The sequence below is a fragment of the Raphanus sativus genome, chromosome 4 (assembly GCF_000801105.2).
Source record: "Raphanus sativus cultivar WK10039 chromosome 4, ASM80110v3, whole genome shotgun sequence".
NCBI classification, from domain to species: domain Eukaryota; kingdom Viridiplantae; phylum Streptophyta; class Magnoliopsida; order Brassicales; family Brassicaceae; genus Raphanus; species Raphanus sativus.
In genome coordinates, this window is record NC_079514.1 from 45,785,419 (window position 1) to 45,802,061 (window position 16,643).

General features: G+C 34.3%; 4 protein-coding genes and 1 long non-coding RNA gene across 6 annotated transcripts; 2 read left to right on the plus strand and 3 right to left on the minus strand.

The window, feature by feature from the left end:
• Positions 1-2,059: 2,059 nt before the first annotated feature.
• Positions 2,060-3,408, minus strand: LOC108849075 (ubiquitin-conjugating enzyme E2 variant 1D-like). The gene is made up of 4 exons (XM_018622579.2): positions 3,248-3,408; positions 2,784-2,923; positions 2,501-2,626; positions 2,060-2,422 (listed from the first exon to the last, which is right to left on the minus strand). The coding sequence occupies exons 1-4, from the start codon at positions 3,279-3,281 to the stop codon at positions 2,282-2,284; spliced, it is 441 nt and encodes a 146-aa protein (XP_018478081.1). The 5' UTR covers positions 3,282-3,408; the 3' UTR covers positions 2,060-2,281.
• Positions 3,409-5,006: 1,598 nt separating this feature from the next.
• LOC108851160 (protein GL2-INTERACTING REPRESSOR 2-like) lies at positions 5,007-5,363 on the minus strand. Its single transcript, XM_018624575.2, has one exon. The coding sequence runs from the start codon at positions 5,304-5,306 to the stop codon at positions 5,007-5,009; it is 300 nt and encodes a 99-aa protein (XP_018480077.1). The 5' UTR covers positions 5,307-5,363.
• Positions 5,364-10,083: 4,720 nt separating this feature from the next.
• LOC108849457 (ubiquitin-60S ribosomal protein L40) lies at positions 10,084-11,251 on the plus strand. Its single transcript, XM_018623011.2, has 4 exons — positions 10,084-10,356; positions 10,445-10,547; positions 10,931-10,997; positions 11,090-11,251. Exons 1-4 carry the CDS (start codon positions 10,098-10,100, stop codon positions 11,114-11,116), a joined length of 456 nt encoding a protein of 151 aa, XP_018478513.2. The 5' UTR covers positions 10,084-10,097; the 3' UTR covers positions 11,117-11,251.
• A 416-nt stretch (positions 11,252-11,667) lies between these two features.
• On the plus strand, positions 11,668-12,883 carry LOC130510573 (uncharacterized). Its single transcript, XR_008944261.1, has 2 exons — positions 11,668-12,322; positions 12,400-12,883. It is a non-coding gene; the product is annotated as an uncharacterized LOC130510573 (long non-coding RNA).
• On the minus strand, positions 12,871-15,517 carry LOC108854055 (beta-fructofuranosidase, insoluble isoenzyme CWINV2). Of its 2 annotated transcripts, XM_057007021.1 has the most exons (6): positions 15,283-15,517; positions 15,158-15,166; positions 14,050-15,068; positions 13,639-13,886; positions 13,278-13,392; positions 12,871-13,165 (listed from the first exon to the last, which is right to left on the minus strand). In XM_057007021.1, the coding sequence occupies exons 1-6, from the start codon at positions 15,473-15,475 to the stop codon at positions 12,971-12,973; spliced, it is 1,779 nt and encodes a 592-aa protein (XP_056863001.1). In that variant the 5' UTR covers positions 15,476-15,517; the 3' UTR covers positions 12,871-12,970. The 2 variants fall into 2 exon arrangements, with proteins under 2 accessions (XP_056863001.1, XP_056863000.1); XM_057007020.1 differs by lacking the exon at positions 15,158-15,166 and having other exon boundaries at positions 15,283-15,495.
• Positions 15,518-16,643: the final 1,126 nt, after the last annotated feature.

Consider the following 16,643-nt stretch of genomic DNA (forward strand, 5'->3'; position numbering starts at 1 on the left):
ATGATTCTGATCAGAGTAGCAGTGGTTAAAGGCTTCTCACCATGCCTTCTCCCATTTCTCTCCATCCAGATACCATGAACACTCGCTTGAAATGTATATCGCAGAGTAAACGTCTTTATATTGCTTTGACTAGTAGAGATCAGAGACACTATATCCTTCCAACTGGTGGTAAACTCACTCCCCATGACTCCTCGTGCAAATTTCTCCCAAATAGCTGCTGAGAACTTGCAATCAAAGTACAAATGGTTCCTAGTCTTCACAGGCTCATCACACAACGAACATGCAGAATTTATAGGACCTCCCCACTTCAGCATTCTATCACCTGTTGATAGCCTATTATGTATTGCTATCCATGTAAGAAAAGCAAACATTCATTCAAAAACAGAAGAAGAAATTTATTATAAATCCTATTAAATAGAATAGTATATCTGATTTTAATGTATAGTATAAATTTCGTCTGATATTTTTAAAAAAATTTGTTTAGAAAATTTAAGTTGTGGCATATGTAAAAAAATATGAACATTTTTACTTACATTATTATTTAGTTGAATTATATTTGATCTAAAAGATATATATATCAAATAAGTTTAGGAGGGGAAGAATAAAAAACAAAGAAAAAATAGATAAAGAAAACAAAAAGAAAGAAGACGATCAAAGGCTGATAATGCTTAGGAATAACGAATGTAATATTGCATAAAATATACAAAATATTCTAGTATACTTCTTGTTATGTGTATGCACTTAATTTATTTTCTACTATGTAGATGTCTTCAAATTACCCTATTATAAACCACCAGCAAATGGAAAATTGATAATAATAATAATTATTATTATTATTTTATAAAATGAAAAGAAGTTATATTTATAGATAGGAGAAAAGATTATAAAATGAAAGCATATTCTGTTTAGCTTAGAAGTTATACTATGTTTAGCTTAGAAAAAGGTTACAAAATGAAAAGAAGTTATACCTTATGTTTAGCTTAGAGAATAAGTTTTTACCATTTCAAAAACAAAAAGTTAATGCCTGTAACATTAAATAAAAATAGAGATGGTTGTTTGGTTTTTCAAAAGAAAGCATAGTTTTTATTTTAGTGTTGCGTATGTTATTTATGTATCAATGTGCCTTAAAGTTTAGCCGTGTTCGAAAATGCGCCGCGTTAACCGAGTTCTCGGCCGGACAGGCGCTGGGCGTGTGACCACCGTGGCGAAAAGGATCTGATCGGCGTGGCCAGGCGGTGACCCACTGTTTCTCCGAGTTCATCGTCGAACTGAAAAAATAGACGCACAAAATCTCAATACTGAGTTGTTTGAATCTAAAAATATTGACCCCAGATCTCCTAAATCAAAATTAATTGACTGGCTTTTGCTGTAAGCATCAAGAAAATTAAAAAAAATGAAGGACAATCTGTATTTGGAGAAGAAACACGGCTAGGATTGCAGAGAAATTGGGGAAAGAGACTGTGGCAATATTGTAATTATCATTTAATAAAGCAAAGTGTAATTTTTTTTTAAAAAAATGTTAACGAAGAGGTTCGAACCAGGTTCACGTGTGGATATTTACCACTTTTCAACCACCAGACCATGTACACATTTTACTTTAAATACCAAATTTAACATATATAACCATATTGTTTTAAAATTACTCCCCGATTACTCCACGATTAATCTCCGATTTTTTTAAAAATCGCTAGGCCCGGACTGGCCGCCCGACTCACGCCTAGCGTAGTTTCGAACATGGAAGTTTATACGACCAGCATGGCCCTGGGAGCACCCATCCCAATTGGAAGAGAAACATGCTTTAATCTCATGATTGTGCAAATCTTTCTCGCAAGCACGAGGATGATCTGCATAGCAAAGATGATATCACCAACGAATTTGCTGGTTTGGAGATTTTGTCCCAAGGCAACTTGTGAGTATGATAAGTGTTTTAAATACATCTGCTAGAGAAAAAGGTGCAACTAGAGAAACTGGCTAGCACTACAAAGAGCATGAAAACCCAATACAATCTCAGGCCGATTTCATAAAAGGATTTAGACAAAATGTTATAGCTAAAACCAAGTACTTCAAAAGATTGAACACATGAATCGGGGAAGACAATGTTTTTTTGGATAATTTGCACACAAGGATAAACTTCAGATGATCAATCGAACATCATCATCATCATCACCATCCACATAGACGAATTTTTTTTATCACAAATTTAGAAAAAAAAGCTTGAGAACGACAATGGAGTACCCCCAGATACATACTTTAGTATTAGAAGGGGCAAAGATTTTCACTACTAGAAGCAAGTGCCTTCTGGAGGTTGAACAAGCTTACGGTTATGCGATGTAGACATCTCCTTCTTCAGCTGTGTCAGTATAGTCTCCATTGTGTAGTCCCTTTGCCAGTTCGCAAGAAGCCCAAACTTCTTAGGTTCCACCTATACATACAGATGACAATAAGTTATGTTTATATATGAATGGAACCAGTCAGAGACTGGCAGAAAGGTTGTGCGTACCACTCCTGTTTCATTGTTGACGCAAGCCATGTTGATACGTGAATGGAAACGGACAGTGGGAGGTTTTTCCGGGTAATCTTTGTCACAGAAGAGCTTCAACTGATAGATCCTACCTTCATGAACAGTCTGCGCAGAGTAGGACATAACAAAAGAATTGTTATCTGTCGGAACAAGCAAAAGAAACAATGGCCTAGATAGAACAGCTATAAAGATTTATCAATGCTTCTTAAAAACAATCACATAATGAATTTGCATAAATAAATAAAAAAAGGATGGTAAGTACGTTATGAGGAGCGATGATAGTGCCAGTCCAAGAGCGCATGTAAATGTCATCTCCATCATCCATTCCATAGCTCACAGTTCCATCTCCTATCCCTTTCTCCCCACGTTCAAGCTCCTCTAGCAACCGGAAATTCCTCGGAACTATATATAACACAAAAACAAGTAATCACTATTCCCACTATTAGATTCTGCAAAAATTGAAATGAAATCAAGAATCTTTTTTTTTTTTAAATGAAATCAAGAATCTGTTTTGGTGAAATCAAGAACCATGAAAAGAAAGAAGAATCAATTCAAGAGTCAGAAAGATGAAGACTTCTAAGTAATATACAAACACGATCTAGTTACCAACCTATGAGAACAATCAATCGAACAAACCCTAATACGAATTCAAAAACCCTAGAAACAAATAAAAAGTCAGAGAATTAAAAACCCAACAACAGAGGAGAAAGAGATCGAATTGTTTACCAACAACACTCGATCCTCCAGAGCCAAGAGTCATGTTGTGGATTCGATCCGATTTAGTTTATGAGATCTGATCGTGCCGAGAGAGACGAGAGAGACGAGAGATAAGCTGAAGGAGAATCTGGTGAAAAGACAGGGAGCTAGATATGAGGGACGATGGCAAAAGAGTTAAACATTTCTATTGTAGTCCTCGGAAAATATATATATTCTATCCAACAATTCCTACAGTCATGATAATTACATTAATCATCCTGATATTATTAATGAACACATCAATCCGACCAACTTCTTTAGGTTTAATAGGCTTAAGCCTGGATACTCGGGTATTCGTTCGGGTACCGGCGATTTTTTGAGTATTAGTTTTTTTTCGGGTTTGGAAATTAGACTTCATTAGGATTTCGGGTAATACAAAATCTAGGATCGAATTCGAATCGGGTCATTCTGGGTTCGGATGAGTTCGATTCTGATGTAAAAAAACTTGAAAATAACCGAATAATTAATATATCTGAAACGAGTTTGGAAAGTAGTACCCAAAATAACCATATTATCTGATTCGGTTCGGCTATTTTTTGAGTATTAGTTGGCTCTGTCTTTCGGATCATGCTGCTGGTTCTAAGTGGTGGGCACGAGTCGAGAAATGTTGCTCGCTCGGAGTTGTCAACCGAGTTGGGTGACCTTCCGTGGCAGTTTGTGTCGAATTCTTGACTGCATCTGCATCTTGTTGAGCTTGTTCTTCTTAGGTCAGTTCGGAGCGGTAGCAGCTCGCTTGTCATTTTTTTCTATAATAAATGTGTTGAACTATCGACTTGGATGGTTGTTTAGCCTTTGAACCCGTCAGTAGTTTGTTCTTGGCAAGAGCACTCGAGACTGTGGATGGCATATGCACTTCTCTAGGGTCTTCGTTTTTTTTTTTACTTGCTTGGTTGTGTTTCTCTGGAAGTTGTGTTCTCGAATCAGTCTGGCGGCTCTTCCCGGGTCTCCGGTTAAATGGGTGTACACGGTCCCGGGTTGGTTAGTTGGAGGCAGCAATCATCAATTGTCCTTTCCGAAAGACGACATCGCCGGTTTAGGACCTTCCTCGTGCTGCCAGGGCGATACTTTTTGGGTGAGTGGGTGAGTCGAGCATGTGATTCTTTGTGCAGGTTGTGGCTTGTAGGATTTTGTAAGCTATAGGAACCGTGTGTTTCAAGATTAGAGTCGCCTTTCTCTCTGGTAACTTATGGCAACCAGTTCCCACTCTGTTTCACGTATGTTCCTCTGGTCCGCCATTACTCTAGAGCTGTCTCGTGCTTAGTCTCAGTCTCTGCTTTTTTCCTATTGACCATTATTTGTTGGTTGAGTTCTTTTGTTTAGTTTATATTTCTGCATTTCTGTTATCTTGTGTATCTCTGTAATTTCTGTCAAAATTGAAAATTGGTAATAATATTTAATATTTTACCAAAATAAGAAAATGATTAGAAATTATCAGGTTACCAGGCCCGTCTTGTTACTTTTCTGGGTCCTATGCAAGTCCTAGTGATCTAAGAAGAAACCATTTTTGTTTCCAAAAAAGGCTTTAAATTTTTAGAAAATTTCAATAAATTTTTAACGACAAATGTTAAAATATTTTAGACTCTGTACAACCTCTTGCACTTGTGTAGAGGGGTGGTTATTACTTCATTTGATTTTTCATATAAGGCTTTACAATACATAAAATTCACCATGCAGAGAGAAAATCCCAATATTAAAGTCTAAATTGAAATCATAACTTAGAACAAATTCTCTAAAATAGGATCAACTGATCATTGCATTTACAATTAAGGCAACGTAGCCTTTTTTGCATAACCATAGTATACATAAGACATCTTCGACATCCCACCAACACCAGCACCGACGGTTCCTCATCAATCCACGACGATGCAACTTCCTCTTTCTTTTCCTCAGTCGTCGACAAGCACGAGCAAAGGGATGATGATGAGTGGCTCGGTGAAGATCTTCCTCTAAACCTCTGATCAGCAACTACCGATTCCGCAGTCTTGGCCGGTGACTCATCTCTAACTCTTTTACCATTCTTGTTTATCATCTTGGGAACTTCGGACTGGTCGAGAGGGATTCTGTTTATATTTTATTCTCTGTCTTGTTTTAGGTGAGGGTTTAATGGTACTGATGGCTTCTTAAACAAATATGTATGTGTGTATATAAAAGGATGTAAAGGAGCTAATTATGACAATTAAAAAAAATTATTATTATTTTTAGTAAATAAAGTAACTGTATATATATATTGTGGACAGAGAACATGAGATTCTTTATCTAGCTATTATAGCTCATCAATTGCTAATAGTAAAGTCAAGTATAGACAAATATATGAAACAAATGTAATTTAGACAATTTAAACAAAGGATTAAGATTTTTTTATTTAATTTTTATTTCACAAAATTTTGTTCCATTTAGAGTGGAAATATTTCAATGAGGTTCAAGTTTTATTTATTTTATGTAAGTTTATCAAGTATTTATTAAATACGATAATAATTTCTATAATCTAAAATTTCATAATTTTTAGTATGTATAGAGATTATAAACAACGGTTATAAAAAATGAAAGAGTGATTACGATAGTTAGAAATATCGTGATTAAAGTAGCGTAAAGCTATTTTAGAAATATCTTTAGTAAATACAATTTATTCAGAAAACGACTGAATGATATTTTTCACAGACGACAAAATAACTATTCACATAAAACTAATGCATAATATTTAAATAATCAATATACACTTTAAAAGTTTTAAATATAATTTTTGTTTTTTAAAATTTCAAAAAAGAAACAAAAATAAAAAGTTCTTGATGCGACGAAACGCCTATTTCAAACGACGGTTTCAAATAAAAGTTACAAATGTGTGTCTAATAACTAGACATATGGAAGTTTCATAAATAACAATTAAACTCAATTACATTGAATTACTTTCCATAGTTCACAAATTATTTTGTATTTTAGCTTTGATGATTTACAACAGTCATGAAAACACAAAACTATCAGTGTATTAGTCATGGAAGTGTAATTACTTATTTAAAAATATAAAATGTTAAGGTGTTATAATTTTAAAAGTAAGTGATAATCTGCGTCCTGCACAGAGTAAGAGGACATAAAGAGATTATAACTTTGAATCTATTGGTATTAGAAAAATAAAAGTGATAGATACAAATATTACATGTTATATCATAAGGGATTGAAACTTGTGTTGTTTGTTTTGTGTAATTGAAGTATAGTTTGTGGAAGTGAATCTATAAACATAGAATTATATAAAATTAGTTATGAATTAAAGATAAAACAAACATACGCAATAAAATTATTGCTTCCACAATGAATGATGCTCACCCTCACCTCCATATTTTCTATAAGTTTTTCATGTTTTACTTGATGATTCAGTTAGGCCTTGCTATGTTAATATGTTTATAATTTGTTGGTTATTTAGGGTGATTCAATTCATGCGATTGTTAATAGGGACTTGGTTCCTCGGTTTGGAGCATACCTAGAAGAAGGTGATACAAAGATTCTTCTTAACTTTCAAGTTTCACGAACATCTGGATCATATCGTCCTACAAAACATCCTTATAAAATTGATTTCGTAACCAGTACAAGTATTTGTTTTGGTGACGATTTGTCGTACAGATTGATAGGTTTTCAGCCTGTTAATTTTCGAGATATCTTGAATGGTAGACAAAGTCCTGAATATTTGGTTGGTAAGGATTTATAATATAGTATTCTGTTTGTATCTTTAGATTCCTATTTAACAATTCTTTATGTAATGTTACTTTCAGCTCATTTTGTAGATATCATCGGTCAGGTTTTGGAGGCTAGTCATCTTGAGATTGTTTCTCTTAATGGAAAGGACACCGAGAAGATATCATTTCAGCTAAGGAATGAAGAGTAAGTTATAATTATATTCTTATCAATTTTATATTTATCTGTTTATACTACCAACTATTATGTCTCATTATATATTTAAGCCTTATGTTAATTACAACTTTAAATATCAGAAATCTAAGACTTCGAGTGGTTGTATGGGGAAAGGTGGCATTGGAATTAAGCGAATCTTTTCATCTTCTTATTGATCAAACTCTCATTTGTGTGATGAGGTTTGTTAAGATCAGAGTATGGCAAGGTAAAACTGTCTATTTTCTTTACACTATAATTTGGTTTTAATAGAATCTTTTTTGTCTATGAATTATTTTTTATTTCATACATGTGACGATATATTTCTTTGTAGATGAGCAAAGTGTTTCCAATGTATACAATGTGTCTTCTATTGCCATTAATCCCGATATGAATGACGTAGAAGATTTCATAGCATTGTAAGCTTTCATAGTATAAATAAAGTAAATGTATTGATCGGCTCTGTAATACTATTGTGCCTTTTTTATGAATGATTCTGTTGGTATGTTATTTTGTAAACTTTAAACATTGAGTTTTATAATATTAATTTTTACATCACTATAACACTTTGAGATGTATATGTTTCGATATTGCTATGGTTAATCTATATCACGTTTCTACGATTTATTCAATAGACGTTTATGGGGCTATGGTGAGTGTTGGTGATCTAGAATACGTTGGAGAGCCTGGAGGGCCAATGATACCGAAAATGCGTTTTAGCTTAGTTAATCTTGGGTGAGTTAAAGTGATACTTTAATCCACGTTTTCCTGCTAATTTTTTTTTCATTTTGATTTGATATTGATATTACTTTTAAATTATAGGTTTAAACATATAAAGTGTGTTGCATATGGAAGGAACGCTATTGAGATTGATGCTTACTGGAATTATACTGCAGAAAATGTGGTTCTTTGTGTCTTGAGTTTCTCGCAAATTGAAAGGGTCCAACGTATTTTTTTTGTTTAAATTAGTGAAATTTGTTCATAATTTTGAAAATTTAAGCCAAACATTTTTATATATAATTAGGGCAATTCACATTCATCAAAAACGTTGAAGGATGTTCGAGAATTGAATTCGAACCCAATATTCCAAAGATTGTAGCTTTTCGTTAGTTGTAAGAACATAAGCAGTTGTTTAAAACAAGTGTTTGTTCATATCGAACATTCATTTTACTGTTTGTTAAAAAATTGGGTTTTTTTTGTACAGGATTCCACCAAATGCTTATTGATGTCTTTCAAGCAGCTGACAATTCAAAGGGATAAGGAAGACTTATGCGGGCTATCATTTTAGCGTTTTTAGTTTGTTGCTTTCAGCTATTTATATTGCTTTCGAATGTTCCTTGGTTTTTTATATAAGTTATTTGATTTCATTCTTATTTCTTACATTCGAAATAATAGTTTTGAACAAGTGAATTGATTTCTTGTTGGTGTTTTTATTTACAAAAAAAAGTGGCAATGAAGTTTACGCTAACCTTATTACTAGATATCTTCTCTGCTGATTAATAAAATTGTTCCCATTGCTTTAAGCTTTCTCATCAATATGAAACTCCTTTGCCAGCTTCCTAATAACATTTTGAAAGAATAAATTCAACAGAGATACTAACGGACAAATTATATTTCTTATATCGTAAAATAAAAAACATCTTACTCAAATTCATTTAAACTCATATCCTAATTCTTAATAGATTCAACATAACTTTCTATCAAACCAATTGGTTGAAGGTTTTCAAACATATTTATTTATAGACAAATAGAAAGTTATATTATTTTCTGTGATATTGAGAGTTTCAATCGATCAAAACAGATTTATATAACTGAAACATTATATAAAAGCTATGAAGATTACTTATCTGATCGTTAAAATTCAGGAATTGGATAGCGGTTGGTTCATTCTTATGCTGAGTATCCTTTTTTCGCAAAGATTAATTGAGGAGTTTCACGGCCGATTTAGGTTCGTCTGACATTTCTAAGTACGATTTCGATCTCTATTCCACATCTGATTGAAAAAATTACAAACAAGCGAGAATCAATTGCAGAGATATCGATATATTAAACAAGCGACTAAGCAATATAGATTCTTCATTTTTGGATCTGAAACATACCTCTGTCGGAGACATGAAACCTTCTTAAATTGGGAGGATTTTGCTGTGGATTGTCAATGGTATCGAAGAAGAAGAGGATTCCGAAAGTTTTTTTTTTCTGAAATGATGATATCGAGAAGATCGATCGAAGTGAACATGTTATTAAAAAAATATATTAAGTAATTGGCATTTGTAATCAACATCGATTGAATCTTACAGTGCTTTCTAAATTCGGACAAAATTAGATGGGCTGTAAAATTTATAATAATGGGTATTGGCCCAATATAAAAAAGCAAATATAATTAAAAATATATTATTTTATATGTTACGACTTTATTAAACAATGAAACAACATTTATTAATTTTTTAGTCCATTTTTGATTAAAAAATGTCAATCATCTTAAAAAACATCAAATATAAATATATTACCAAGATTATTTAGGAAAAAAAATTTATGCATATTATTAATTTTACACATAAAACTTTACAAAATCGCCAATATTAAAATATAAAGCAAGATATTCTAGACTTATATATTTATGATTATCCAAAATATATTAATCACTGTATAAACAATTTTAAATCATATATATTTTTATATGTAAACCAAACAAATATTTATATTATATTTTTGTATACTCACCCAGTGTATTATTAATTGAGAATATGTACTTTTCTCGCTTTATCACCTTCGAACTCCAATGTATCATTGTCCACAACCGTGCCAAACATTATGCATTAGTATGTGACTAAAAATCCATTCCTTAACATCTTCTATTGCTCCTTCAAAAAGCCTTTTGTTTTTATTTTATATGGGCCTTTAACACACAAAAGGGCCCAGCCCAGTAATAAACAAAACCCTAGAAATGAAAGGGCATAAAACCCGCCTCCGTCTCTGTTGTTTCTCGTGGATAGAAGACGGAACTAACTCAAAGATGCAGATCTTCGTGAAAACCCTAACCGGAAAGACCATCACCCTCGAGGTCGAGTCCTCCGACACCATCGACAATGTCAAGGCCAAGATCCAAGACAAAGAAGGTATCCCTCCGGATCAGCAGAGATTGATCTTCGCCGGTAAACAGCTCGAGGATGGCCGTACTTTGGCTGACTACAACATCCAGAAAGGTCGAATCTTTATGCTCTAATCATCTCGATCTATTTATTCACTTACTTGTCTGAATAAACAAACAAACTATCGTGTCTGTTTTTACAGAGTCGACGCTTCATCTTGTGTTGAGGCTTAGGGGAGGTATCATCGAGCCTTCTTTGATGGCTTTGGCTCGTAAGTACAACCAGGACAAGATGATTTGCCGCAAGTAAGCTTCCAAGTCTTTTGTCTCTTTAAGATAGGGTAGAGTTTAAAGTGTGTGTTTTTAGGGAATAAACTTAGCTTCTCTAGCAAGTTTCAATGCGTGCGAGGTTATAAATGTTCCCAACATCAATATAATCCCATTCTCCAAACTTTGTCAGCTGGTCAATTTTCTTATCTTTCCAGATGATTTTCTTGAATGGTACATTTGTTAAATTATACGTTGGAGACGTGTTTCGTTGTGGTGTTTGGATTGCTAATAAGATAGGTCATTGTTGAATAATCTTGGATTAACTGTGTGTTAGTTGTGAAGTTGTCTGGTTTTGATGACTCAATGTTTACAAAGTCTTGTTGGGATTGTTTCTAATGTTGTATTACATATGCAATTAGGTGCTACGCTCGTCTTCACCCAAGGGCTGTGAACTGCAGGAAGAAGAAGTGTGGCCACAGCAACCAGGTAACTGTTTTGCTTATTTGTTTTTTTTTTTTTAAATCTAATTCAATTTCTGGTATTAAACTAATATCGGAATATTTGTTCTTATTTTGCAGTTGAGGCCTAAGAAGAAGATCAAGTAGACTCGTTTCAAGAACCTGATCTGTTGCCTCCTTTTTGTTTTGTTTTGTTTTGTCTCGCCCTTGATAAGGTTGTTTTTGCTTCAGTGAAATTTGATGTTCAAAGATTTTATCAGTAAAAGGATTTGGTTTCCTATTCATGCTTAATCATTATTCTGTTCTGCATATGGTTCTTCTGATTCATTTGTGCATCCTAGACGACTTTAAAACTGCTAGCCAAATTGTTCGAAAATCTTAATGAAATTAAAAGTTAATATCGTATGGTTGAACATCTTAGAAGACAACAATTGAGTATGGTATACATTAGACTTATGAATCAAGAAAAGTTATAAATGTAGATTCTAATCAGAACAACACAAAGATTCATGGTTCATGTTTTCTACTTGTCTTGAAAGAAAAGTGCTTACTGCATAGAACAATTTGAAGAAGCATGCTCACTGCTGTTTCCCTATTTACTCTGTATACTATATATTATTTCCTTAACAGTGTTTTTATTGAGATTCCAGTCCATAAAAGCAATGTACAAATGAATCGATAGAAAAGAAACACAATAAGTCAGAAAGGAAAAAAAAAACAGAGAGCGCTGCACGAGAGAGAAGAACGAACAGTGAAACCCTAACTTCGGCCCGTCGTAGTGGCGGTGCCGGAGGTGACTCTTCCTTCCCTTTGCTTGTTTTTACTTTTGCTTTCCTTCCCTAAGCTCAATCTATGTCGATATGCAATCTCCTCTGAAGTCATCCCTTCCTTCTATCGGTGCTTCGGTACTGAACGGAGACGGTGGTCACAACCTTGGAGAGACGGCGAGACTGTGACGAAGCTAAGGTGTGGAGAGTCGGGTGTTTTAGGACTGGAAATCTGGTTAGATCGAGTTTTCCCCTTTTTCAGATCTAGGTTAGATTTCACCGGCGGTGGTACGTGTTTGGTATTAGACGACTCTTCTACCCCATTAAAACTCCATGTTCGAACGGTGAGATGGGTGAAGTAGAGGTGCGATGAGTGGCTGAAGATGGTGATACCCTTGAAGCCTTAAGTTGTGACCGTTCATGTTTCTACCGCCACGGTCCGCCTTTCAGTCCGGATTCGTGTCCGGTTTTGGCCACAGAGTGAGGAAAGGATCGACGGCGATATGAATCAAACCGGAATGCGCCTTCAGGCGTTGATGCTATTGGGACACGAACTCGACTCATACAGCATGGAGACCAATGGCTTGTACACTTTACGGTCCCGACTTTGGTTTATAGTTTGCTCGTGTAGATACTTATTCTCGTCTCAAGTGGTCTTTATAGGTTCTTTTGCAGTCTGACCTTCTGTCCGTTAGGTGGCTACGGACTGAAGCTACGAACTCCAGGAGACAAAAGCTGCTTTCGGTAATGCGCTTCGGTGATGCTGCTATTGGGACACGCCCTGAATGCTGATCTCCTGGGACCATAGCGTGGGCTAAACTAGTTACACTGGTCAAGTTTGTTTGTGTTTTGCTGTGTTAGTAGTAGTTTTCGAGTCATTGTGGTTAATTGTAGTGGTCTAAGAGATGGTTTGTTTCGATCTGTGGAGCATTCTCATCTCAGTTGGGGTTAAAAATACATCAATGTACTCTAGGTTACGCTGGATCCGAGTGAGTTTTCACCTAGTGAGTGTTCCAGGGTGTTGCTAAGATGCATTGTTTGTATATGTGGTAGAACTCTTGTGAGGTCAAATGTTTGTACCAAGATTATTGGTGAATGAAATAGTTGAAGTTGAGTAAAAAAAAAAAAAGAAAAGAAACACAATAAGTCTCTCCTCTCTAATATAATCACTGACTCTCTCTCTAAAAAATAAATGAAATCTATTAATCAAAGAAAAAAAATAAAAAGAATGTGATCATTTAGCTCGTTGATTCATTTTCTGGGGCTTCTTCATGTTCCATGCGTTGAGGCTCTCAACAGTCACAGGTTGTGACCCATTGTTGAAGACAAACAAATGAGCGTTATCACCTACAGCTTTGGTCGGATACACTCGAGATGTTATCACTGTCTTTCCTTTTGCTCCAAAGCTTTCCAAGACCGAGTGATCAATCTGTACAGATTATTAATTAGTGTCATATCCTATAAACTACGCCATCAATTATTTTAATTTGCTTATGTACAAATTATTATTCAGGATAAAAATGAATAAATTTGTAACATACCAAACTTCTTAGAGATATCTTTCCGTCGGCGAGATCAACATCGACAAAACCAGCAAACGATGGTTTGTACATCTTCTCCGTGGAGTCAGTGCCGGTGTCTCCTTTGAGAGTTGAACTGTGTGTATATATAATATTAAATGTTAGAAAAACTAAATTTAAAATAACAGGTTTTAAACGCAAAAGTGAGTTTTGTGTGTATATATAATGATGGACTGATAGTATAGCCATAATATATGTGGATTCTGAAAACGTAAAAAACGTGGTGTTCATGTAGTTTAAATATGAGAATGAGAGAATCCCATAATAGCCAAATAAAAATATTTTTAACCAAAAGCGAATAATATAGGTAATGAAAACATACGGCTTGGCATCCGAGCACATGAGGACCTTAGGCTTGTTGGTTGTGGCATATTTGAAGACTCTGAAGAAGACGGGAGTATATTCTTGTAGGTCAGATGTAGCCAAGGTGATCAGACCAAAAGGTCCAACCCCGCCAGTCACATTTGAACCCTTCAAGTTACATAAATCTAGTGGTTTTGTTGCAAAACTCGCGTCAAATGTTTCTGCCTTGTCTAGACTTCCAACGTTGAATGTCACATCCACATCAACCTGTATTTACTTCAAACTTTAGGAGTCATGATATATATATATATATATATATATATATTAATTCTTTAAAATTTGAAGGCCAAAGCTAATGTTTGATCCGGCTGTGTCCTACATTAAGTATAAATCTTGATAAGTGTACATAGTATAAAAACATGATAACTACCTGAGCCGGGGTGATTCCTTGGACCTCAAAGCGTTGACCCATCTCTATTTTCTGGTTGTTCATTTGAACATTCTTTCCTCTCAAGGACTCGATCTCTTCAATAGGCCAAAACACGAGTTGCTTACCACTAGAGTCAAGCAAGACCGTTCTAGGGATAAGCTGAACACCTGCCCAACCCTTCAAGGTATCTTCCACAGCACTATCAGATTCGTTAGCCCAACCCCAAAGGATTCTTCTGTTCTTCGTGTCATCAAAGAATGTCTTTGACGCATAGAAGTTACCATAATCTAGTCTCAAACCATCCCAACCATCAGGAGTGGTACCATCGGGCTTGTAACGATCCTTCTTAGTATCATACTTTCCAAGAGTGTAGTACTCGTACCTGGTCAAGTCCAAGCTAACCTTCATCACATGCTTGGTGTTTGGACCATCGTAGCTGGTGTCTAAACCGGTTTTCTTCCCAATGGAAACCGGGAAAAAGTCAGGACATTCCCACATACCGGTACCTTTTCTAGAGTGTATGGGACGTCTAGTTTTGACCCATTTCTTGAAGTCACGACTTTTGTACATATAAGCAACTCCTCTACGATTTTTCTGTGAGCCCACAAGCATTCTCCAGTACCCATCTTTTTTGTTGAACCAAGCAGTTGTCGGGTCACGGAAAGCGGATCCATTCTCGCCATGGTCGGGTCTTACGATAGGGTTATCGTCTGGCTTGATCCATTTCTTGAGGTATGGGTCGGAAAGGTCTTGGGGAATGGCATAGTTTTGGATCTGAGTATGGTTCTTGGTGATACCAGTGTAGAGGATAACCGGTCCTTTTCCCGGTACATTGGTGGCTGAACCGGACCATGTACCGTTGATATCAAACCATCTGGAGGGGTAAATAGCTGGTTCAAGAGCTTCCCAATTGATCAAGTCCTTAGAAACTGAATGAGCCCACACAATGTTACCCCAAACTGCACCTTTAGGATTGTATTGGTAGAAAAAATGGTAGACTCCCTTGTACACCACTGGACCTGTTCTATTTTAGAATATCGTCACATTATAAACATATAATGTTTTTTTTGTTATTAGTTTCAAATATATAAAAATGTGATGAACTAACCATTTGGATCTGTTGGAGTCGATAAGGCCACCAAAAAGATAGTTGCAAGAAACAACAAACCAAAGAAAAGCAATGGTTAGAACAACAGTATGTTTTGGTTACATCAACAATTAAATGCAACGTACCGTTAATCCAATGGCAGGGAGGTTGAAAGTGAAAGCCGGTTCTATGAAGATGGCTCACTACCTCTAATGATGTCGATTTAGATTGCATTTTCCTAATAACTTTATGAAATGCATTGACGCCATTGATATTATTACTGCTTATATTGATTAATACAAGCAATAGTAACACAGAAACAATCTTTGAAGCACTCATTTGTACATAAAACTCTATGATCACACCGATTTATTTTGTTTTATTTGATTTGTTAATAAATTTATTATGCGTGAGGAATTTTGTGATGAAGAGATTGAAGATAATCTTTATGATCCGAAACATAATCTTATTCTCACGTTAAAATTAGAAGTACAATGTTGGCCATGGCTATCTTCCTTAACCATTTTTAACGACAGTTCTTTATTATCCCTTATGTATGAATAGGAGAGCAATTTTATATAATAAGTTTCTTTCCTTAGTTATTGACAAGTTTGCCATTGGATGATGTGTTATCACCGGTCCTCTTCAATCCATCTTTCAAACCACCCTTTGATTACTAGGCACATTGCAGAAAATGCCATTAGTGTTTGAAAGTTAATATGTTACTAGATTTTGACCCGCCCTTAAAAGGGCGGATATATTTTTTTTTTACATTCTTTTATAAATTTAATTTTTATATTTATGTTTTTATTTACGTTTTTTTCATTATATAATATCAATATACTAAAACAGAAATATGATCTATTGATATATGTGTGGTCAAATTATTTTACGATAATTATTAAAACCTCTTATTAATTATTTAAAAGAAATATTATACAAAGAAAAATATAAATATGATTAAAAACATAAATATAAAAATTAAATTTCTAAAATATGTAAAACAAAAAATATATCAGCTCTTTTAAAGGCGAATCCGAATCTAGTCAATACTATTAAAATAGAAACATAACATATTGATATATGTATGGTAAAACTATTTTAATACAATAATTAAAACCTCCTATTAATTATTTAAGAGAAATGTTATACAATGAAAAACACAAATATGACTAAAACATATAAATATAAAAATTAAATTTCTAAAATAATATAAAACTAAAAAATATAAAAAGGCGGGTCCAAATGTAGAAATCTATTTTAAAACCCGTTAAACTAAAATCTGTAGAATATCGGATCATGATAATAATTTTTAATTTTAATTTTAGTTGTTTAGTTTTAGTTTTAATTTTATTTTTTAAAGAAACATAATTTTTATGTTTGTGTGTTTATATAATCATATTCTGTATGATATGAATTTAATAGAATAGATAAGTTTTTGTAAGTATGTACATGTATCATATGGTAAGGCTTCGTCTTTTTGTCAATATTCAGTCCAAATTAAATT

Coding starts and splice junctions, on each gene's coding strand:
- LOC108849075 (XM_018622579.2), bottom strand. CDS start 3,281: ATGACTCTTGGCTCTGGAGGATCGAGTGTTGTTG. Junction 2,627..2,783: donor CTATCATCGCTCCTCATAAC/GTACTTACCATC, acceptor TACTCTGCGCAG/ACTGTTCATGAAGGTAGGAT. Junction 2,423..2,500: donor TCAACAATGAAACAGGAGTG/GTACGCACAACC, acceptor CTGTATGTATAG/GTGGAACCTAAGAAGTTTGG.
- LOC108851160 (XM_018624575.2), bottom strand. CDS start 5,306: ATGATAAACAAGAATGGTAAAAGAGTTAGAGATGAGTCACCGGCCAAG.
- LOC108849457 (XM_018623011.2), top strand. CDS start 10,098: ATGAAAGGGCATAAAACCCGCCTCCGTCTCTGTTGTTTCTCGTGGATA. Junction 10,357..10,444: donor TGACTACAACATCCAGAAAG/GTCGAATCTTTA, acceptor CTGTTTTTACAG/AGTCGACGCTTCATCTTGTG. Junction 10,548..10,930: donor GACAAGATGATTTGCCGCAA/GTAAGCTTCCAA, acceptor ATATGCAATTAG/GTGCTACGCTCGTCTTCACC.
- LOC108854055 (XM_057007021.1), bottom strand. CDS start 15,475: ATGAGTGCTTCAAAGATTGTTTCTGTGTTACTATTGCTTGTATTAATC. Junction 13,887..14,049: donor AAGGAATCACCCCGGCTCAG/GTAGTTATCATG, acceptor AAGTAAATACAG/GTTGATGTGGATGTGACATT. Junction 13,393..13,638: donor ATGTGCTCGGATGCCAAGCC/GTATGTTTTCAT, acceptor ATATACACACAG/TTCAACTCTCAAAGGAGACA.